The 24,132-nt window shown below is 51.1% G+C and overlaps 3 protein-coding genes across 3 annotated transcripts; 1 reads left to right on the top strand and 2 right to left on the bottom strand.

Annotated features, from left to right (window-relative positions):
• Positions 1-1,137: 1,137 nt before the first annotated feature.
• AYO21_00336 (hypothetical protein) lies at positions 1,138-5,637 on the bottom strand (the record flags this gene model as incomplete). The annotated part of the gene is made up of 2 exons (XM_022650326.1): positions 1,138-5,408; positions 5,475-5,637. 2 exons carry the CDS (start codon positions 5,635-5,637, stop codon positions 1,138-1,140), a joined length of 4,434 nt encoding a protein of 1,477 aa, XP_022517652.1.
• Positions 5,638-6,555: 918 nt separating this feature from the next.
• Positions 6,556-8,061, bottom strand: AYO21_00335 (hypothetical protein; the record flags this gene model as incomplete). Its single annotated transcript, XM_022650325.1, has 1 exon — positions 6,556-8,061. The coding sequence occupies one exon, from the start codon at positions 8,059-8,061 to the stop codon at positions 6,556-6,558; it is 1,506 nt and encodes a 501-aa protein (XP_022517651.1).
• Positions 8,062-9,336: 1,275 nt separating this feature from the next.
• Positions 9,337-24,011, top strand: AYO21_00334 (hypothetical protein; the record flags this gene model as incomplete). Its single annotated transcript, XM_022650324.1, has 3 exons — positions 9,337-15,462; positions 15,535-23,805; positions 23,874-24,011. 3 exons carry the CDS (start codon positions 9,337-9,339, stop codon positions 24,009-24,011), a joined length of 14,535 nt encoding a protein of 4,844 aa, XP_022517650.1.
• Positions 24,012-24,132: the final 121 nt, after the last annotated feature.

The raw sequence follows: 24,132 nt of genomic DNA, 5'->3' as shown, positions 1-24,132 counted from the left end.
CTGGGGATGTATGTCTGTACATACTCGTACTAGCGAGAGAAAGGGAGGGGAGAAAGCAATTTCATCCAAGTCCCCTACCAGGTAGTTACTCATATGTAAGCGGAACTTGGGTAGTGTATCCAGGATAGCTGGCTTGCTTTCGTGGCGGTCTTCTGTCTGGGTCGGGTTCGGGTCAGGCTCCATGGGGGTTCTCTACGGGAGGGTTTTACAATGTCTTCGAGGTATAGACCTGGGTAGGTAGGCAGGCAGGTAGGTAGGCAGGCAGGTAGGTAGGCAGGCAGGTAGGTAGGTAGTTAGGTAGGTAAACATGCACATACATCGAGTATACGTCTCATTCGACGTAGAGATCAACCAACCCGGAGAGCATCAATCGCCAACGCCCACTAACGACGAAGAACCAGCGAAAGGGGGGAAATGGGGAGGAAAAGAGCAAGGGACAAAAGAAAGAGAGGGGCAAGAACCCGGTATCTTATTCGTCTCTTGTCCATGGTAGGCGTAGATGTGGAAGATGGAAGGAGAACAAGGAGAGGATCGCTGATGCATTGTGAGCGACAGTGCTTGGAAAAGAAAAGAGAAAGTCACAAAAGAGGAAAGAATCAAGAACCTTCTCCATAGAACTATGAATGGTCGAAAGGGAAAGACGAAGGGTAGTGGTGTGGTGTTGGAAGAGAACAGAAAAGACCAACAAACACAGACAGTACTCGAGATGGGATAAAAGCAGAGCGGCGTCGATGTTCTACTCGTAGTGATACAGTACAGCAATAGCAGACGGACGGACAACAGGTAGGTAGGTGTATTGTCATCCCTCAATTACATCCCATGAGGCGCAGAGTATATGCACATACCTCCTAATGAACCCATCTACATCTAAGGACATGGAATGAGGAAAAATCGAAAAAAAGACAGTTGGTTGTAGAAACGACACAAATAAAAGTATATCTAGATCAAGATCCAGACATGTAGCTTTTCATGCCCAATAGTATATAAATCGTTCAGTGCCTGTTCATCTGGCAGTTGTCCCAGTATATTCCCTCCCTCAGGGGCGTCCGCTACCAGCATTCTGGGCGTCGAGCTGCCTCACAGGATGCAGTGTATAAGGACAACGAATGCAAACCCATTGCACGGTCACGCTCATGTTCAATCATCGTATAGCCCTTCGTCGTCCCCCTCAACACCATCCACAAATCCATCGGTCAATGCTTCCGGAGCCAACTCCCTCATTTTTCCTTTGCCCTTGTTTTCGACAGATGTTCCTGTCCCATTCATCGTCGCACTTCCGTTCATATGGGTCGGTCTCATGCTGAACCCAAAGTCAGAATTGTCTGCGTCGGACGAGTTGCCAGAGTCGGGATTGCCAATCCGTGGTACAGTCTTGTTAGATTGTGAGAGATGGGTCGGAGAAATCAGCGGTGGCGTGTGATTCGAGTTCAACGTGTTGACCTCCTTCTGTTTGCCCTTGCCCTTGTCCTTGAGCTGCAGCGGAGGGGCCCGAGTTTGGTCCTGTGCAAGAGGCTCCGGTCTTGCTTGAGGAGTCGGCTGTGGCGCTGCTGGGGGACGTAGAGGCAAAGTCGAAGGATCACGGCCCTTCTCGCCGTTGGTGGACGGTGTCACAGTGATGTCTTGTTCCTCGAACAGCTTGCGGATCCTCTCAAAATGTTCCAGTTCTTTCTTGCTCACACTACCCACCAACTCGTTCTGAGCCGCCATGAAATCTTCTTCGCCTACAACGACCTGTACGTCCTCCTCAGTGGCCAAATGATCGAAGAAGTACCCGGTGCTGATGTCTTCACCACGGGCCTTACTGATCTGTTGCACCTTCTCGTCCACGGATCGCGTCTTCCGCGTAATCGCCTTGAGCATGGCATCACTGCACAATGCGTAGAGGTCGGCACCGGTATAGGTGAAAGGCAACCGGCGTGCGACGCTCAAGAGGTCGACATCTGAAGCCAGGGTAAAGTTTCTTGTTAGCGCTTTCAATATCGTAACCTGCTGGTCGTGCGAGTCGGCCACACCGAGATATAGCATCTTGTCGAACCGGCCCGGTCGGAGAAGTGCTGGGTCGAGAAGGTCTGGTCTGTTCGTTGCGCCGATAACAAAGACACCGCCGCCGTTTGATGTTGATTTAGAGTCCCCGTCTTCATCCCCTCCGCCGCCACTTGACATTCCATCGAGCTCGGCAAGGAGCTGGGATACAATCCGATCCATAACACCACCGCTGTCACCTTGGTTTCCACGTTTTGGTGCCACCGAATCCAGCTCATCGAAAAAGACCACACACGGACGAGCATCCCTAGCACGTTGGAAAACCCGGCGGACATTAGCTTCCGATTCACCAATATACATATTCAGCAACTCAGGGCCTTTGACGCTGAAGAAGTTGAGACTGAACTCGGTAGCAATTGCCTTTGCCAGCAAAGTCTTCCCGGTTCCTGGAGGTCCGTAAAACAAGATACCTGACCGCTTTCGGATGCCATTGGCGAATAGTTCGGGATGGGTGAGAGGCAATGAAATTGTTTCCATAATGGCGTCCTTCTGCGACGAGAGCCCTCCAACATCTTGCCACGTGACGGTTGGGATCTTGGGAGCTCCGATGGCATCCGAAAAACTCGATCGTGCAGCGGCAATGGCGCGAGTGAAGTCACTAGGGAGTAGATGCGTGGCTGTTTGGCCTCCAGAGATGGAAATGTCGGAAATATCACAGCTTTGGGACTCTGCCAGTGACAACAGACGAGTCGACCGTGCAAGCAAAGCTCGATTCACGACGTCGAGCAGGTCACCAGCCACCAACGCCGCGGTCTGAAGAGCAATTGATTTCAAATTGACAGTGGGCGACAGCGGTGTTGAGAGAGAAACGCACGCGTTGCGAAGGATGAGTTCTCTGGCTTTTTCATCTGGCGCTGTTACCTCCAGTTCATGAGAGAATAGACTGCGGATTCCGGCAGGAATGTCATCGATTTTGGAGGTGGTCGCGATTAGCACACGAGACTCTGAAATGATCTCCTGTAATACAGGCACCATTCTATCCGCAGTCAGAGCATCAATGTGCTGGATGAGCAAGGCTGTCTGTTGAGCACCCCCTGTGAGTGCCCGTTCAGCTCTGGTGCGTAGCAATGCTTCGGTCTTGGTATCACCACCTCCTGTGGTAGAGGCATTCTCAGACAACAGATCGTGAGCGGAAATGGGAAAGACGTGTACGCCGATAGCTGAGCACGCAGATTCCGCAATGTACGATTTGCCGATTTGTCGTTGGGTAGAGTATAACAATATGACAAGGGGTGGAAGCCCCAGACTGATAGCACGGTTGCTGACCGCGGCGGAGATCAACCCAGACAAACGTGTCTCTAATGGAAGTTTGTCCAGGGACGGTATATCTGTTGCCGTAGGAACGTGGTCGACTCGGTGTACGTTCTGCTGTGGCAGTTTACTGATGCCAATCCAGTAACGGGTCCAGATCTCTGTGAGGTGTGAGACTGATTGGATGGTTGTGCCACTTTGGGAAGCCCTTGTTTGTAGACTGTCAAGGGTCACAGCTCCGCCCCATATGCCTTGCTCCTCTTCGGTTTGAGTGGCCGCCTGTTCAGTGTGAATTTGTTGCACAGAGAACCATGCAATGGCAAATCGCGAGTTGCCCACGGTCTCGGGAGTGTTGAGTCGTTTGATGGTCTCCTCTTCACTCGGCGTCTCATCTGAACCTGCTTGAGACGTGAGAGCCTTCGCCAACTCCTGGTCTACCGGCACCGCAATGAGATCACCTTTCTTTAGAACGCGCTTTTTGCTTTGGAGGTGATATTGCAGGGATGAGAATAAAGTGGGCTGGAAAGCGGGATTCGTCGTCGTCGGGTCGGCGATCTTCGACAGGACAACCTCCTTCGCAATTGGCGGGGATTTGAACGTACTGGACCGTGGTGGATGGATTGATTTGAGATCGTGCCGGGGAGGTGTGGGCAAAGCTCCGAGCTTGACGTACTGTGCATTCGCGAGATTGGCCAAAAGGACGGGAGAAAGATAGACCACTGGTGAGAACGGCAACAGGAGGTCCCTCTGCGAAAAGCTCGACCTCCGATCACCGGTCTTGTCAACAGCGTAACGTGGCTGCAAATTTGCCAGCCCCGAAAGACCAAACACCTTGACCGTTCGCCAGTCAGACTCTTCTTCTACAAATCCACCGAGACTTCGAAGGGCCGAGTGCGGGAACCCTTGAGCGCTCACATTTCTGGCGACCTCTATTCGAACCCAATCGCCAGAAAAACACCCAATTTTGGCAAGCGTGCTGGTGTCAATAAAGACAAATGACTCCTCATCATCCTCGAGACTGGGCTGAGGGTGCATCAGCTCTATTGGAACTTTGCGAAGGAGGGCCTCGGTGCGGAACACCTTGCCCGGGCGACTGCCACCCCTTGCCGTCACAGACGTGAAGCTCGAGTAGAGGGAGCCGGGGGTATGCGTGCCTGTAGCTCTTTTCCCACCAGGTCTTGGAGTTGCTGCAGTCATGGCCGATAACGTCCCAGCCTGTTGTGGTGGCAGCCCAGGTGCGCTAAGCGAAATCATATCGTCCATCGAGTCGGAATCTTCGTCGCTTTCCTCATGGGCTGAGTCAGTACCCGATTCTTCGTCAGAGAAGTCATCATCGTCGTCTGATCCTGTTTCTGTCTGTCTATCCTCGGCCGCCGAATAAAACTGATCATTCGAGGTGTCCTCGGCAGTATCTTCCAGCGACTCTTCGATTATCGGTTGAACGGGTGCCAATTTCGAAAGGGCCTTCTCTTGTGACGAACCTGTCTGAATCAGAACGATCTTGGTCTTTGCAGAGATCTTTCCTTGAGACACCGGCTCACATTCGACCACAATGGCGGGAGGTGGTCGAACATGGGTGATGGGATGGGCCGGCAGTGGTAGAGGAAAGACATCTCCAGAATGAACCACAGGTAATTGAGAAAGCGCATCTCGGACAAGCGATGCTAGTCGACCGGTAATTGGAGGCACATTCTGCAACACACCATTGGGCGTCGAGGACTTCCTGTCGACCTTCACATGCCTTCCATATTGAAAACCTCCACCAAACTTGGCCTGGATGTCATCGATTTTCTCAAGCATGCCCTTCTCAACGGAAACATAGATGGTTTCTAGTGTAAGAGGTCTCGTGGCGATTGCCCGAATCTCGATTGACTTGGGAACATGGCCCGGATGTCGATCTCGGTCGATTGTCGCGTAAGTCTTGAGGATCGATTGACACGCAGAGGAGTTTGGGGAAAGCTTGATGATGTCGGCCTGTTCCAAGCCGTCTGTCGAAGATTGTGGCTCACGGAGTTTTACTGGGAGGATAGTCCATGTAGAATCTTGCAGCTCGGTATGGAGAGGGGACGAAGGAGTGAGGGCAATGAACAGGTTGTTCGTCGAGTTATGTGCATCTATAGATCCTCGTCAGCATGTTCCTTCGTATCAGCTTGGGAGGACTCGAAGTGAGTCCGTCATACCATTAGTACCGCCCGTCAATTTCGACCAAAGTCCCTGGGATATCAGGGCAGCATGGGTCTTGACTGTGTCGTCAAATGCCAGTCGAACGCTTAGCGGTTTCCGTTCGACTTCACGCCGCCGGCGTTTCTTAGGATGCTCGAATTCATGTTCGAGACTGTCCATGTCCACTCAATCGACAACAGGGGAAGATTGAATGTCCATGCGCAACAGAGGGGTTTTGAGGGGATGGTCCGATTCTCTTCCTCAAAGTATGAACATGGCAGCTGTCAGAGTGGGCAGAGTTTGAGGGTCAAATAAATTGACTTGGAGAGCCGTGACTGGGGCGCCGGCAATGATCATCAGCCACTGGCCACTGAATTGCATGCCGAGGTTCAAAGACTGAGATTCCGAATCCAGAAAATTAGGAGCAGTTTGTCGGGTTTGCCTCTCTTCACACCTCACGTCTCTCCTTGACCCTACGGCCGATTCACTTTCCCTCGTAGCAGTTTGAAAATGAGGACAAGATGTTGTCTCTACGAGGCGACCGCTTCGAAGCCCAGCTAGTCCACCCTCCTGCGCCTTTTCTCCGGACGGCAGTTGGCTGACCCGGGAACTTGCACAAGGACTGACCAACGGGCATGGACATAACCTCGTCTCTAAGCCGCTTCCATCAGGCATCTGCGCCTCCAGACCTGTAACCTCTTTGCGGAGGTGGCGCTCCCCCAACCTATGACTTGTGTGCGTTTCGACCTCCGCCAAAACTGTCGGCAGCCTCTATTGGACCCTCCACAACTATGTAGACAAGGGCATCGGCTCCTCCGGGACTGGCACTCTGCTGAGGAAACGTCTATTACAACAAGAGAAGAAAAAAGCGCTAATAGTTTGGGAGCAACAGGCTCGGTGCAAGGGATATTCGCCGGTCTACCACTAATCAAATACCCATGTTCATAACCACCCACCACGTAACATCGACTCGTCTTCAACCTGCTGCCGCCGAGCTGCCTGTCTTGGACTCCTTTTCTCGCTCACCAAGGAAAAGGAATGAATTGCATCGTTCTCGATATTCTCGCGAAAGGTACATACTTTAAGACCAGCCTTGTCTCAGTGATGTTTGGGATTCGCGTTGATTCCGAAGATGGAATCCACCAACTCGCCACTTCGAGTGGATAGAATTGACAACAGAGAATCAGACAAGCCGTGCGTGGCCTCATTGCATCCTTGCAGCCAAATACCGGTGCCATCCTGCACAGCTGCACGATTCAACTTCAAAGCGTAGTTACGTCCTGGTTGCCAGTGCCCATCCGATCTCGAATTGATATCCTGACAAGCTCTAAGCATATCGACATGCGCATCACGCTGATAGCCAGTGGCTAACACGACGGCATCGACCGACAGCTTCTCTTCACCGTTTACGTTCAACGGGTTGAGGTCGGACAGGACCAGCTCGACCCGTTTGTTAGGTCCATCAGTCACCACTGCCGAGATTTCCCTCAATGGCAAAATCTGATGCTGCCACAGACGTTTGTCTGGTTGCTTGATTCCCTGGAGATAAAGATCGTCGTAAAGCTTCTCAATCAGTTCGAGCCGCACAACACTGTAATTGGTGGCCTTGTTCCTCTTCACATTCTCAGCCCGTATATCTTCTGGTTGGTCGAAGAAAGTATCGACTGCTTCTGGATTGAAGACTTCATTGACAAATGGTGAGTCATCACTTGGCCGGAGCGCAGAGTCTCGAATGATGAGCCTGGTTGTGGCGTTGGGATAGCGGTGATGGAGATCATTGAAGACCTCGGCAGCACTTTGGCCGCCACCCACGACAGCAATGCTGTAATTCTGGTCCCTGTCTGGCAACACCCGGCTGATTCTCGTGTTGTATTCAGATGAGTGCAGAATACGATCATGGTAGGGTGGAAATAGCGCCGGCCTGGCAGGTCGCCCGCCCACCGCTATCACGACGTTTCGGCCTAGGAAGCTCATAGTTCTGCCGGTGACGAGGTTCCGTGACACTACCTCGAAGCAGTCATACTTGTCCGTCCCAGACAGTCTGCGTGGGAGGATCGATTCGACCTCTTGACTGTATTCGACCACATGCTCGAAGTGGCGTGCTGCCCACTGCAGATAGTCGTCAAACTCCAGCCGAGACGGCAAGAAGGTGCCCAAGTTGGAGAACTGCACCAGTCGATCGTGTTCCTTGAGATAGTTCAAAAAAGTGAACTGGCTTGTGGGGTTTCGCAGGGTGGCAAGATCTTTGATGAATGAAATTTGCATCTTTGCGCCGGGAAGCAGCATTCCCGCATGCCATTTGAACGTCTGCTGTCTTTCCAAGAAGCGGACGGTGGGAGTGGCGACCTCAGGGTTGGCTGCTTTTTGAGCGCGCAGCGAATCATGGAGCGCGACCGCAATGGCGAGAGAGGCTGGCCCAAAGCCCACGCATACAAGGTCGTTGACCTCTCCTGGAGCAGCAGAATAGAAGCCAGGTGCAGCGAGGTCTGTGCGCTGCCCGTTGCTCAAAGACTCAGAAGTCCAGCCATTGACGCCGTTCGTGGGGCTCGCCGGGTCTGAGTGATGGTCGTGTCCATTGGTACTGGACAGAATCCCCGGAGCCATGAGAAAGGAGGTCGAGTACAAGTAGCAATACAATGTAAGGTGAGGTACCTGGGGGGAGATCAAGTTCCAGACAATGACAGAAAGAAAAGCAGATCGGGTTGTGCGACAGCTTTCTCAAGAGAGGAAAGCAATGGCATTTGAAGCTAGGAATAGATGCTAGATCATAGATCAATCAAGTACTCGGTGTGTATAATTGAGTAACGACTAGGGGAAGAGGGGCTCACCAGGCTCTCTGTATTGGTGCAGGTGGCAAGGTTGAAGCCATCAAGACATCGACGCGGAATCGTCCGGTAATAATGAATTACCCTGCGGTGACTAGCAGCTGGGTGGCAGCTGTTGTCCCTCCACCGGTGTGTCTGGTCAATGACCCGATCATCCACCCAGCAGCCACTGGTCGATGCGATGAGATGGAGATGGTATTGGAGGATCGTGGTGGGCAATGAAACACACATGCATCCAAACATCCTTGTCCATGAATACGTCACGCCATCTCTTCCCCCTGTTGCCCTGGCCCCAAGTACATTAGATCCGATTGCGGAGGGAAAATTTTATCTGATAATCGGGGAGATTATCTGATAATCTTTTGTCACGGCATGATGTCGGAGTCTGGCCTGGACCACTTAGTTTGGATTGTCGCAGGTGGAGGGACCGTGAGGGACCGTTAGGGCCCAGGCGATGTGGACAAAAGCCCCGCTGTTTCTCTCATAGCGACCGTGGCATACATCAGACGAGGCTTTGAGCATGAAACTAATTTTTTTTTTCTTTCTCCTGTGACTTTAAGCGGACCAGGTTTGTCGAGTGGACCGAGTATTCGATTGACAGTAATGCATGAAGAGCAGCTTGGCTGTGCCCGCATTGACGTTGACAAGAGAATGGTAGAGGTGCACCTTTGCCTGCGATGAGCATGAGGGGCTCCGTTGTCGAGATCACCTTCCACTTCCATCACGTTCTCGGCGGTTAGCTTTGAGCAGCCACGCAGTCAATGCTACCTCGTCCACCATCAAAAGATCCTTGATCCAGAGCTCACCAGAGCGGACCAGGGTAGGCCAAGAGACACAGACATCGGAGCAACAGCTCTACATGACGTTGCCGATCAAACGCCTTCACTCCCTCGTCTAGTGGTGTGTCATTGAATACTGTAACAAGTGTTGCACCCACGCATCTCACACACTCACACTCACACACACGCACACGCAAAAGCTCTGTCTCTCCTTTCTCTCGCTCGTTCATACTAATCTCTCTCAAAGCTCTTCATTACCGTCGCCAATGACCAATATGCCGTCGCTCGTCAATGGCTACCATCCTCCTCACGAGCTCTCAATTGTCAACAAACATCGTCAATTACTACCTGGGCCACAGTTACTGCACGAGCTGATAGCGACATCCTCTGATAATCTCATTCTAGACTTCCTACTGGCGGACAATGGACGCGTTGCTCTTACCTACGACGAGTTCCATCGCCTCACGGACCTCCTGTCTCAGGATATCCAAGAGTATATCTCGCCCAAAAGGGATAGAAGAAGCATAATTCCTGTCATCATCCCTCAGTCACCAGAATTATACGTGGCATTGGTGGCAGTATTGAAGTCTGGCTCTGCCTTCTGCCCTGTCAGCCAAGATGTACCTCCGGAGAGACTGAAATTTATTCTCCAAGATACGCAGTCAACCTTCGTGCTGGCGACCACCACCACAAGGGCTGCTTTTGAGGATGCACTGTCAACCGTCCAATGCAAGACTGTATCTTTGGAAGCACTCGAACGGACATCGCGTTCGGCGCAGGCGGAGGATGCCCGTCCTCAAAGCCACGAGTGCATCACACCCTCCAGTCCAGCGTATGTCATGTACACTTCAGGCTCTACAGGACTTCCCAAGGGTGTTGTAGTATCGCATTTGTCAGTGTCACAGTCATTGCTTGCGCATGACGAGCATATCCCTCTCTTTAAACGCTTTTTACAATTTGCTTCACCAACGTTCGACGTCTCTATATTTGAGATATTCTTTCCATTTTTCCGGGGAGCGACACTAGTGGGTTGCGACCGTGAGCGAATGCTTACTGATTTACCTGCCACTATCCAAGTCTTGGATGCGGACGCTGCGGAACTCACCCCCACGGTCGCGGGGACGTTATTGAGAACCAGAAAGGCTGCCCCTTGCTTAAAGACGCTACTGACAATTGGTGAAATGCTTACAGCTCAAGTCGTTTCCGAATTCGGAGGAAGCACAGATAAGGCGAGCATGCTGTATGCTATGTATGGTCCTACGGAGGCGGCGATACATTGCACTGTGGCACCCCAGCTAGCGGCTGATGCATCGGTACGCAGGATTGGGAGACCGCTGTCCACGGTCACAGCTTTTATCCTCAAGGAAGGCGAAGCGCTTGGAATCGCACCAGTTGGCGAACCTGGGGAGCTGGCGGTTGCAGGTCAGCTTGCTGATGGATACCTGAATCGGCCGGAGCAGAACCAAGCTGCGTTTGTTGAACTTGATGGCTACGGGCCAATCTACAAAACCGGAGATCGAGCAATTTGCCGTCCTGATGGGGAGCTTGAGATCCTGGGACGCATGACCTCCGGCCAAGTCAAACTCCGAGGTCAGAGGGTTGAATTGGGAGAAATTGAAGAGATTGCCTCGAAGACCGATGGTGTTCACCTTGCCATTGCAAGCGTCATTGACGACGTCCTCGTCCTTTTTTGCGCTGCAGATCATAATGTCAAGGTCTCCAATGTCTCCGACCAATGCAAGGCATGGTTACCACCCTACATGCGTCCAGGTGAGATTGTGCTGCTCGACGACAATGTGCCTCGACTACCTTCTGGGAAGATTGACCGCAAAGCACTTGAACGAAACTATCGAGAACGCCGGGTGTCAATCACCCACGAACCCTCTTTTAAGAACTCGGTAGAGGAGAATGTAGGCCGAGTATTGAGCGATGAGCTGAGATGCCCAGTTGACAGGCTGACCTCGTTCTGGTCATTGGGTGTTGATTCTCTCCGAACCATCAAGATTGCGTCTCGATTACGCCAACAGTACAACTGTGTCAATGCCGCGATGATCTCAGAAGCCGACAATGTGGCCACGCTCTCAAGTCTTATCACCAAGTCAAAAGATGCAACAAGTGAAAGGACACAGCCTGACTACGCAACTTCAGACGAATGGAAACGCATCACGGCAAAAGTGATACATGACCTGAACAACTCGAGCCCCAAACTGCCCTATGAAAAGATATTGCCCTGCAGTAACATGCAGGTTGCAATGCTAGTTGAAACCGCCGCAAAAGAAGATCAGAATTTCAACAGAATTTGGCTCAAACTCGGGTCGAGTCTGACACTGCAACACTTGCGCCAGGCATTTCAAAAGCTTTCAAGGAACAATGAGATCTTGCGATCCGGATTCGTCCCGACCGGGAAACAAGAGATGCCCTTTGCTCAAGTCGTGTGGCGAGACCTCTCAGACGACCCTGAATTGAGTATTCTGCACCCCTTGAAGCTGGAAAATGCCGGAACAGAGGATGAAAGAGATGTCTTGGTATGGATTCACCATGCGTTGTATGATGGATGGTCTTGGGACTTGATCCTAGACGATTTGAATGTCATCCTCTCTGGAGAAAACGCGCCCGTCAGGACTCAATTTTCCGAATTTCGCTCGAGCGAGCACGATCGCTTGAGGTCGGAGCAGACAGAAAATGTTGAGTATTGGCGAAATCAACTGCAGGACTTCAAGCCCTCAGCATTTCCGATGCTAACACCTGTTCGACTGGAGAGAACACCCAGAAAAACCACAGAGTCGCCACTCGCCATAACTTATGAACAGCTCTCTCACTTTGCGTCAATTGCGCGGTGCAGTCGAGAGACGATTTTGGAGGCGGCATGGTCACTTTTGCTCTCATCGTATCTCGATAGCGCCGACGTCGCAGTCGGAGTGGTTGTGGCTGGTCGCCATTTCTCACTGGCAGGGATCGAATCCATCATTGGGCCGTGTCTCTCGTTATTCCCTCTCCGCATGGATGTCAGTGCTCTAAGGACGGTACATGATGTCCTCAATTACGTTCAAAGGCAACGCAACCAGTTTCTTCGACATGGGAGCATTACATTAAGGAACATCAACAATGCAGCAGGTCTCCGCCATGGGGACAGGTTGTTCGATACGCTGTGTGTTTGGCAACAAGACAGCGAAGTGGATGATAGGGATCGTTCCAAAGTTGCAAGCCTGAGATCGCAAGATACCTTGGACTATGCCATTGTGCTAGAATTCGAACCCCGTCAAGGTCAGGTCTATTTGAAGTTGACGTTCGACACGGACCTTATTCCAGAAGATCAAGCAAGGCTTATAACTCATCAGTTGGACAACGCTGCCTCTCGAATCGTGAGCAACCTTGACCTTAGTCTGAACTACTTCTGGGAAAGTTTTGACAAGAACACCTTGTCCTCGACCAACACGAGCTTCCGAAAGTTCAGCGAAGACTTTGATCTGACAACCACTATCTCAAGTCTTGCAGAATCGTGTCCAGGCAGAGCAGCCGTCGAATTCGTGCTTAGTATCGACGAGCGTACGAGCCAGGTGACAAAGGAAATCCTCACTTATGGAGACCTCCACAAACGCGCCCGGATTGTCGGCCGGGTGTTACAGACTAAGTACAACGTGCAGATTGACGATCTTGTCTGTCTGATAGGCCCTCGATCGTCTCAACTATATATTGGCATCCTCGGGACCATCATAGCTGGGGGCGCTTATATGTGCATCGACCCGCGAACGCCCGCTGCTCGAATTCGCCAAATTTTGAGCGAAGCCAAATGCAGGCTTACCTTGTTCACCGGGGATGTGCCTTTATCGAACGAGATAGATGCGCCAACGCCTGTCTCCATTGCCAGCGTGTTGGAACAGAATTCCATGACAAATACTGATAACCACCGGTCTTTGAAAAGTGATCAATTAGCATACGCTGTATTCACGTCTGGCAGCACTGGTGTTCCGAAGGGCGTCCTCCTCAGCCGTCGAAACTTGCTCAGCAATCTGGAGGAGTTGTCACGTATTTACCCCTGCCACCCCGAGACGGATCGACTGCTTCAAGCCTGCTCACCAGCCTTCGACGTCTCGGTTTTTGAGATCTTCTGGGCATGGCACAAAGGTATAACTTTGTGCACAGCGTCAAATGATGTGCTGTTTAGAGACCTGGAATTCTTCATCAAACAGCTGGATATCACGCATTTGAGCATGACGCCTTCGGTAGCTGCTCTTGTTCGACCTGACAACGTCCCAAAGGTGAAATTGCTGGTTACTGCTGGAGAACCTATGAACTCGAAAGTTTTCTCGGATTGGGCTGACCGTGGACTGTACCAAGGCTACGGTCCGAGTGAGACAACAAACATATGTAACGTCCGCCCCAAGGTCTCGAAATCCGACCTGCCAAATAATGTTGGTCCTCCGTTGCTGAACACATCCGTCTTCATTTGCCAAAGGCAGACCCCGAAGCAGTCCGGTACCACTGATTCATCCCGTCACCAGTCCACCCTGCATTTTCAGCAAGTTATCAAGGGAGGTGTAGGTGAGATATGGATCGGGGGAGAACAGGTCGGACGCGGATATATCGATCCGGTGCTGACCTCGAAGAGCTTCTTTGATCATCCTGAATATGGTCGGCTCTACCGCTCAGGCGACATCGGAAGGCTTCTTTGCGATGATTCCTTAGTCGTATTAGGTCGCGAGGACGACCAGGTCAAGCTCCGGGGACAGAGAATTGAACTAGGAGAGGTCAATTCCGCCTTGGTGAGGTGCAGTCAAGTTGAAGATGCGGTATCCCTGGTCGTTACCAGAGGAAATGAAAGTGCGAGTCTGGTTGCTTTCTGGACACCACGCCAATCCTACAGATCTGCAGACCCCGACGACATGAATGCCACCATCTTCGAAACGTTGGCAAATAGCTTGCCAGACTACATGATACCTGATAGCCTCATCCACCTTGACAAGATACCTCTGACGCGCCAGGGAAAGATCAATCGCTCGGATTTGATCTCCCATTATCAAAATCTCAGCACAGAACAGCTCCAAGCCACGTCTAGAGGCAGCAAGCCAGAAGGTGTTGATCAACTCTCCTATTCCGAGAAAATTCTTGCCCGTGCCGTGGCCGATGCGCTTGGAGTCAGCCTTGCAAATATCAGCCGTACTACCTCTTTCTATGCCCTTGGTCTGGATTCGATCAGCGCAATACGCGTCTCAAGAGCACTGCGAGACCATTATCCTATGGTGGAGATATCCTCGTTGATGCAGAACCCATCCATCTCACAACTAGGGAGATACATTGAGAAACATGTTCCGCAGCACAATCCATGTAACGGCAAGAATAATATGGGTCGTTTCCCTGAAAAGTGGGAAGAGGAAATCCGCAGTTTGTATTCGCGGGCTGGCCTGGAAGTCGAGAGGATCCTTCCCTGTACTCCTCTACAAGAATCTATGGTCATCAGCTCGATGAATACTTCTTCTCGAGCCTATCGGAACACTCTGCGCTTCAATGTCAGTGGCAGCGTCCCGAGGTTACGACATGCCTGGGGGGACGCATTAGCAAGACACCAGATCCTTCGTACAGGCTTTGTCGCAACTGACTCCGCTGATTCTCCTTTTGTGCAAGCAGTCTTGAAGAATTTCCAGCTTCCCTGGTTTGAAGAAGATACCCAACAGTTGAGCTATGATTTGGAGGGTCTCATGGTCCCTCCATGGAGCCTTGAAGTCAGAGGGAAGACAGAGCTAATCCTGAGAATGCACCACTGTCTATACGACGCAGAGGCAATGGCCGTTCTGTTAGACGAGATTCAATCCCTGTACCACGGTCACCAACCGGCTCCGACAACCCCCTTCGATAGCTATCTGTCGTTCATGGAGATGTCGAACACGGATGATACATATGATTTCTGGCGGAGAAAGCTACAGGGAGCTACAGTATACAAACTAAGTGAAGCCATATTGCCTGAGGACAAGGCTGCTCCTGGCACTCATTTGTTGGTTGAACGATGGTCTGCGATGTCTGTCTCAGAAGTGCAACGATGTGCGCGAAAGATACATTCGACTCCATTGGCTCTATTTCAAGCTTCGTGGGGTCGGTTTCTCTCTCGCCTCTTTGGTAGTCAGGATATCTGCTTTGGAAATGTCCTTAGCGGTCGGAACCTTCCTATCGACGGTGTGGAAACGCTGGTCGCTCCATGCTTCAACACAGTTCCAACCAGAGTACAATTGCGCCCAGACGAATCGAATCAAGAATTGTGCAAGGGCTTTCAGCAGATAAATGTCGAGACTCTACCACATCAGTCGAGCTCGCTTCGTCGAATCCAGCGAGCCGTAGACACCCAAGGCAGAACGTTATTTGATACACTTCTTCTGCTCCAACAAGACGGACTGCGGCTCGACCATCAGGTTTGGACTCTGGTTGAGGAATCAGGGGATATGTCTTTCCCTTTCATACTTGAGATTACGATGGATTCACAGGCCGATGCCATCACCTTGAGACTGCACTCTGAAGTAGCTGAGAAGAAGATACTCGGTCGATTTCTGGACATGTACGACGCCCTTCTCATCCACACGGCCAGATATCCGCAGTCAAGAACATTGGATCATTCATTTATTGCTGGCATGTTGCCACGACTACAGGCTTCTACGCCATTCACTGTTCTTGCCTCCACACCACCCACAGACTCCTTTGATGCACCGGGGCACATCAATGAAACACTGTCTCGAACGGAAATATTGGTGAGGGACATACTCGTCCAATTGAAGCCTGGTTCGCATTCAAAGATCTTCAGAGACACGACAGTATTCAGTCTTGGCTTCGACAGCATTAATGCCGTACAGATTGCAGCACGGCTGCGGAAAAGCGGATTCGACATATCGACTGGAGCTATTTTGGAAGCTGCAAGCCTCGGAAATATCGCCAAAATATGCGATTCAGGGGCGCCACGAGACTCCAAGCATGCGACTTTTGACCTTGAGTCCTACGAAAAGCGTTGTCGCCGATCTATCTGTCAGAATAACGGCCTCGACGAGACTCATGTCCAGTCCATATGGCCCTGCACACCTACTCAATCAGGGATTCTTTCGCAGTTCCTCCGATCGAGTTACATGCTCTATCTCAATCACATGCATTTCGGCTTGGATAAAGACGTGGATGTACCAAGATTAAAGCATGCATGGAGTCTTGCTATGCAAAGACACGCAATGCTAAGGACTGGTTTCGCTGAGACCGACGATCCCCAGACTCCATTCGTCATGATAACCTATCTACCAGATGCAGTACAGCTACCTTGGGTTGACGATTCAGTGCAAATACCCCAAGAGAGAGGTGAAGCCAAATCAAGAAACATGGACAATCTCACTGAACCACCATGGCTCATTCGGGTGACCAAAAATGGCTCCGCTCTGAACCTTGAACTATCCATGCTGCACGCTCTGTACGATGCACATTCTCTAGATATCATATTGGCCGATGTTGCACGTGCGTATGCGGATTTCGAATTTCCCGTTGGTGCTTCTCTTGCTCCAGTCGTCTCAAAAATCTTAGGCTTGAGCAGAGACGAAAGTTCCAAGCCATTCTGGTTGGAAGTATCGGCTGATATGTGCCCAACTCGCTTTCCAGAGTTGGGGGTATACAATCTAGAGGTTGACAACTATTGCGTCGCGACTCGGCAGTGCAGTCTATCTCTAAAAACCCTCGAGGATGCATGCGCAAATGCTGGAGCAACAATGCAATCTTTGGTTGCTGCAGCTTGGTCTGTATTACTTTCGGCATACACTGGCCAGGATCATGTCACATTTGGTGTCATCCTCTCCGGTCGGGATTCCGAGGAAGAGGAAAACAAGGCAGCGTTCCCTTGTATCAACACCGTCCCGTTTGCGATGAGACTCTCTCAAGACAGGAGTGATCTTTTACAATCAGCCGTTAAGCGATGCGCTGGTATATTGAAACACCAGCATACTCCACTAAGCTCGATCAAGCGTTGGGTGCAGGCTGAAGGCGATCTGTTCGATACTGTGATCGTTCTGCAAAAATACGATGCAGACGAAGGCCCAAAGAGGCCGTGGACGCTCGCCAAAGACGATGCAACTGCAGAATATACACTCTCCTTGGAGCTCATACCCCAAGAGAACGACGGGTTGAATCTTCAGGCAACTTTCCGTAACCAGGTGATACCACCGGATCAAGCCGTGTATATCCTTCAAGAATTCGAAGAACAGATGAAAGTCCTGCTCGCACAAACGACATCTAATTCGACGCTGCCAAAATCTGTCCTGTCGATCGTGCCTGCAAAAGAAGAACGGATTCCGACCACGGTCCGCTACCTGCATGAATTTGTGGAGCGGACAGCAAGAGAGAAACCCAACAGTATTGCCCTGGAATTTGTGCAAACCATTCACAGGAACACCCCTATAAAGCAAACTTGGACTTATGCCCAGTTGGACTCGAATGGAAACAAAATCGCTCGACTGATCCAGAGCAAAGGCATAGAAGTTGGAAGTCTCGTGGCTGTTTGTTTTGATAAATGTCCCGAAGCCTCCTTTGCAATATTGGGGGTTCTCAAATCAGGATGCGGTTACATTGCGATTGATCCCGGGGCGCCAACTTCGAGAAAGGAATTCATCCTCCGCGATTCTGGCTGTGGAATTGTCCTCACAACTGACGATAAGGTCTCGGAATTTGACAGCATTCCAGGCGTTTGTAGTTTCGCCATTGACAATGCCTGTTGGAAGGAGTTGTCGAGCGAAAAGCCTTCACTCTCGAAGGAACTGCAAGTACAAGATGTCTGCTACTGTCTGTACACCTCGGGAACTACAGGAACACCCAAAGGATGCTTGATCAGCCATGACAGCGCGGTCCAGGCAATGTTGTCTTTCCAGCGGATTTTCGATGGTCGATGGAAGGAATCATCCCGGTGGCTGCAGTTCGCGTCCTTTCATTTCGACGTCAGTGTGCTTGAACAATACTGGAGCTGGAGCATAGGCATCATCGTAACTTCGGCACCCCGAGATCTCTTGTTCGAGGATCTTCCAGGGACTATCAACGCCCTTGAGATAACTCATCTCGACCTGACCCCCAGTTTGGCAAGGCTACTCACGCCCCAAGAAGTGCCGAATCTATGCGAGGGAGTCTTTATCGTTGGCGGTGAGCAAGTCGGGCAGGATATCTTGGAGACCTGGGGCGATACGGGTTGTCTTTACAATTTCTATGGGCCAAGTGAAGTGACGATCGGTTGCACAGTACACCGGCAAGTACCCAAGACTGCGAAGCCAACCAATATTGGTCAACAATGGGACAACGTAGGCTCTTTCGTTTTGGAGCCCTCGTCGCAGACTCCCGTTCTCCGTGGGGCGATCGGCGAGCTTTGTTTGTCTGGCCCTCTTGTTGGAAAGGGATATCTCAACCGACCCGACCTTACAACAGAGAAATTCGTAACGTTGGCTGAATATGATACGAGGGTTTACCGAACTGGTGATCTCGTCCGTCTCCTGCATGACAACAGCTTCGAATTTCTGGGCAGAATCGACGATCAGGTCAAGTTGCGTGGGCAGCGCTTGGAAATCGGGGAGATCAATCATGTCGCTCTCAGTGCGGATAGTCGCGTCAAGGACGTTGCTACCATGGTCTTGAAACATCCAACACAACAGAAAGATCAGCTTGTGACTTTCTTCTCTACAGCTCAAAGACGGGCAAAGAACGAGAAACCATCGATTGTAACTAACAAGGAGACTCAGGACCTGGCTACAAAGATTCGATTGAACTGCTCTGACAAATTGCCAGCGTACATGGTGCCCTCACACATTCTTGCAGTCTCATCTCTTCCCTTATCGGTTAACAATAAAGTTGATCAGAAATCGCTGAAAGCGATATATGAGGAGCATCTGCCTGGTTCAGCGCAAGACGAATCCGACAGAAATTTTTTGACGCAAGAAGGCCTTCAGCATTACAATGAGATGGCCAGTGTGCTAGCATCTTTCTTGCGAATCCAAATATCAGACATCAAGCCAAGTTCGAGACTATTCGAACTCGGGCTGGACTCCATCTCAGCCATCGGTCTCGCTAGAGCGCTCAAGCGCCAGGGATTCCAGAACGCGGAAGTGGGAACGATCCTGAAGCACTCTGTCGTCCAAGATCTTGCCCAAATCATTACGCGGGAGGCCACTTCACACCAGAACGACATCGTGGACACTGCTCGCCAGAAAATCCAATCATTCAGTAACATCCACAATGGAACAATCGCACAAAGCATGAACGTCTCCCTAGAAAGCATTGAGTGCATCGCACCTTGTACGCCACTACAAGAAGGCATGATTTCCCGGGTAATGCAGGCCGACCCTAACGATACAGTTTATTTCTCCTGCTTCCTCTTTCAGCTCGATTCAAACACCGATATACAGCGACTGAAAAGTGCGTGGGATGCCTCCCAGCGGTCGATTTCTATCCTCAGGACATTCTTCGTACCAACAGAAGATGGCTTTGCTCAAGTTGTGCTGCGCGAAACCGACAGCGGGGTGAAGATCGTCAGCGAAGCCAGAAATGGCGACGTTCGCAAGTTCGAGAAGTCCTCCTTCAGAGACTGGGTCAGATCTGCAAGGTCCCTATCTACGTGTTTGCCCTGGAAAGTTCAATTGGGAAAGTCCGGAGATGGCGGCTTCATGATACTCCAGATATTTCATGGACTTTATGATGGAAGCAGCCTTCCAATACTGCTCAAGCAAGTCAAGCAGCGGTATCAGCACCCAGAGGAGACTTGGAAGCCGAAAATGCAGTTCTATCAAGCCTTGCCCCATGGACCACTGTCTCAGCTGCCAGACGAGAAGGAATTCTGGCTGTCACACCTCCCTCGCATCCAACCTCACAAGCTGCCATTGGTCCATGCCGAGCTTGAGATAGATACTCATGCTGTCATCTTGAGGCATCATCTAAGCATTGACCATTTGAAAACCTTGTGCAATGAATTGAACGTTACAGTCTCGGCCTTTTTCCAGGCTATGCTACTCTATGTGATGCAGAGAGAATTCAACTCCAGCCCGACAATAGGTGTGGTAGTCTCAGGCAGAGCCACAGCCACAGAAGAGATAGAGGATGTGATTGGCCCAATGTTCAATACCCTGCCATGTGCCATCAATTCTCTCACCAATGGTGCAGCAGTCTCGAATCTCGTCCGCGCGTGCCATCAGTTCAATGTTGATATCATTCCGTATCAACATACACCTCTGAGGAAAGTTGTTCACTTCCTTGGACTAAGTGCAAGCCAGACTCTGTTTGACACGTTATTTGTTTTCCAAAAGACAGCACCGGATGTCGAGGACCGCGCGTTCTGGCGCGAGATTCCAACAGACAGCTCGCCAGATTATCCGCTGAATATCGAGGTAGAGCAGAACGGCTCCGAGTTCGACGTCACCCTAGTTGCGAGGCCGCAATACATGGACAAGAAAAGCGCCAGTCGGTTGTTAGACATGTATCTTGACGTTGTTCGCAGGCCGGAAGAGATGACCGCAATCCTACCCCCGGACTTTTGCCTATCACAGGACTCCAGGACCCCGAGTGGGGATCATAAAGCGGACTTGACAATCTCGAATCATGTTCATGAAGACAACGATACCGCACTGAACGACACAGAGACAATCATTCGCTCGGAAATGGCCAAGCTCGCCTCTGTGGACGAAAAGATGATTCACCGTCACAGGCCAACGATCTTCGAACTAGGCTTGGACAGTATAGAAGCAATGAAGCTCGCAGCTCGCGTCAAGAACAAGGGTCTGAGAGTGGCTGTGAGTACCATCATGCGGTCGCCAACCGTCGCAGGGATTGCTGCGGCGGTTACATCAAGCATGGAAACCCAGGCCGAAAGAGCAAGTCGCGAAAGGGCGTCTTTCATTAAGGAACGCCAGATCAGCTATCAACGTATGCTACAGAGCCATGGTGTCGAACTCGACAACGTACAAGCCATCTTTCCGGTCACACCGATGCAGGAAGGCCTACTCTTGGAATCTGACAAGTATCTCAATGTCATGACTTTCGAATTAGCTGCAGACATTGATCTGAACCGACTGATAAAAGCGTGGGAAACAGTCGCCCGGACAGAGCCAATCTTGAGAACGCGCTTTGCTGTCGTCGAGTCTCCAGATAAAAAGACGGCCTTTCTCCAATATGTGGTGAAGGATGGAAGTGAGGTGACAGTCCTTGACGAGAAGCTGAATGATGTGGTCCGAAACCTCAAAAACGTTCCAGACGAGCAACAACTGGTCGATCAAAGGACTCGTATCACTATTGTCCGCGATGAAACTGCCTCATTTCTTGTTCTTGCCATGCCGCATGCCTTGTACGACGCCTGGTCATTGCACTTACTGCACCAGGAGGTGACTGAGACCTACCAGTTCCCGCATAGCAGAGCCCGAGGAGCGGCCCTGGATCAATATAGGGAGCACCTCGAGGAGATCATCACACAAGGCGAGAGCTCAAAGGCTCGTGAGTTCTGGGAGTCTCAACTGCGGGATATCCAACCCACCACTCTACAAGCGGCCCTCGATGATCACAGTCACCACGGCTCAGCGTTTTTGTTGCGCAAGCAGTCCACGACCAGCTTAACCAAAGCCCTCGACTTCTGCAGGCAGCAAGGAGTGACGCTCCAGACTTTGGGGCTTGCATGCTGGACAATGGCACTTATTCACTACACCTGCCAGGTGGATGTATGCTTCGGGCTTGTTCTTTCCGGGCGCACAACCGAGGGCTCGGATCAACTGATCTTCCCAACATTCAACACTGTCGCTTTCAGACCTCTCATTCACGATAATATGACCAAGGCAGAGGCCATCCGGAGAGTGCACGATGCAGTTGTGCGGGTCTCGGAAAATCAGCACTTTCCACTACGTGAGGCTCTTCGTCTGGCACGAGGACAAGGAGTGAGTGAAGATTTATTCGATACTTTATTCACCTTTCAAAAACTTCCAACTGTCGAACGTGAGCTCCCAGCATTGTACAACGAAGTCACGCCCGACGAGACAGCCATCACGCCGCCGTATCCTGTCAATGTTGAATTGGAGGGCGATGCAAAGGGTCTGATCTGGACTTTCGCATGCCAAGATGGAGTTACCAGCCAAGAATTTGGACAGACAGTGCTGGAAAAACTGGATACTATCCTGGCAGCTCTGGTGAGAAATCCTGACCAAGACCTTCTGGGCAAAGAAGGCGGAAAGGTGTCAATATGCGGTCTCCCAGGAGTAGATCTAATCCGCAGCAAGGGCGACAGGCCAAGGAAGACGTCTCACATTGCTCAAGATCAGCAGCAGTCCCACAGACCCGAAAACTGGAGTTCAACCGAGGCTGCCATTAGGGATGTCCTTGCAAAAGTATCCCACTTGGACAGAGAGTACATTAAAAAGAATACGGGCCTGTTCCACCTCGGCCTGGATAGCGTCAGCGCCATCAAAGTTGCTACTCTGCTCCGAAAAGAGGGCATTAGGCTTCCAGTAAGCGCGATCATTAGATCACAGACGGTTGAAAAGATGGCCGTGGCTGCTGAACAGCTCCAACGCGCAGGTCAGGAGACGGCCCGTACACCTAACGGGTTTGCGGAGATCTCGTTTGTTCCGGAGAACATCAAGGGGGGCCTCACAATACCAGAGGAGGATCTCGAGATGATCATACCATGTACCGCGGGTCAAACGTACATGCTTGATATGTGGAGAGCAAGCAATGGGCGCTTGTTCTTCCCCATTTTCTGGCTGAAAGCGTCCGGTGTTTCGCTGGAGGATTTGAGGCAGGGAATGAAAAGGCTTGTTGATGAAGTTCCGATACTGAGGACTTTGTTTATCCACAAGAGTGATGGTGGATGGCCAGAAACATTTCAAGTGGTCGTCAAGAGCGAGGCAGTGGCAAACTATGGCTTCCCCTGGGCAGTGCGATTCGACGTCCGAGGAGATGAATTGCTTGTTACACTTCGCATCCACCACGCCTTGTATGATGCTGTGAGTCTCCAGCTGCTGATCACACGCTTCGAGAGATTGTGTGCTGGTACCGCACAGACCAAGTGCAACACGGATATGAGCACTCTGATCTCGAACAACCGAGCATCTCGGTCGATGGCTCAAGAATTCTGGACGCGTTATCTCGGCGAAGGTGAAGGTACACTTCAACCCATGGGTCGGGGTTCATTCGCAGCAAGGCGCGTTGAGAGATTCCATCCCAAACTAGTGCCGCTCGAGGGATTGATCAAGCAGCTAAAGCATCATGGCCTTAGCATTCAAGCACTCTTCTTCGCCGCATATGCCAGGATTTACGAGGGTATACGTTGCCACCTGGGTACAGAACAACAGTCGACAGATACCAAATCGGATGTTGTGATTGGGGTCTATCTTGCAAACCGGTCGCTTGATATCGACGGGATCATGGAACTACTTGCTCCGACATTCAGCATCGTTCCATTGAGAATCCGATCTGGGGGGACCCTTCTTCAGTCGGCATTACAGATCCAGCATGATCTGGGAGAAATCACGCGGCCAGAGAACTGCGGAGTGGATATGAGGGACATTAATACGTGGACGGGAGTCAAGCTGGACACGTTTGTCAATTTCTTATCCCTCCCAAGTGATGAGGATTCATCATCGTCTGGAGACCAAGCGAGCAACGTTCGAATCACCCATGCGGAAACCTCGGGGAAGAAGGATAAATTTGAGGGGGTTGACGCGCCGTCGCCTTTTATGGACGGCATGGAGTGTAATGCGGATAGCACGAAGTGGTGCTTGGTAAGTTCATCCCGTCTCACATCTCCTTGCTCTGTTCTGGCTGATTGACTGATATTTTGTCTCTGCAGCCTGCTATTGATATCGAGGCTAGAGTTGAAGACGGGTACCTAGACATGGGTGTCTTTGCCCCAGAAGATATGCTTTCGGAGGACGAGGTCAGCAGGGTCATGGATGAGATGAGGAGGTTGATGCTGGACTTTGGTTAGGTGCTGGCTGCGAGTCCGTGAGAAGTACGAGGTACGAGGGACTGGTATCAGATTGTCTCACCATCTCCACTTGTCGTCTGGCTTGATAATTAATAATTCTGTATCTCGTAGAAATAGATAG

Source organism: Fonsecaea monophora (assembly GCF_001642475.1).
Source record: "Fonsecaea monophora strain CBS 269.37 chromosome Unknown Scaff1, whole genome shotgun sequence".
NCBI classification, from domain to species: domain Eukaryota; kingdom Fungi; phylum Ascomycota; class Eurotiomycetes; order Chaetothyriales; family Herpotrichiellaceae; genus Fonsecaea; species Fonsecaea monophora.
This window is presented reverse-complemented; position numbering and strand designations above follow the sequence as displayed.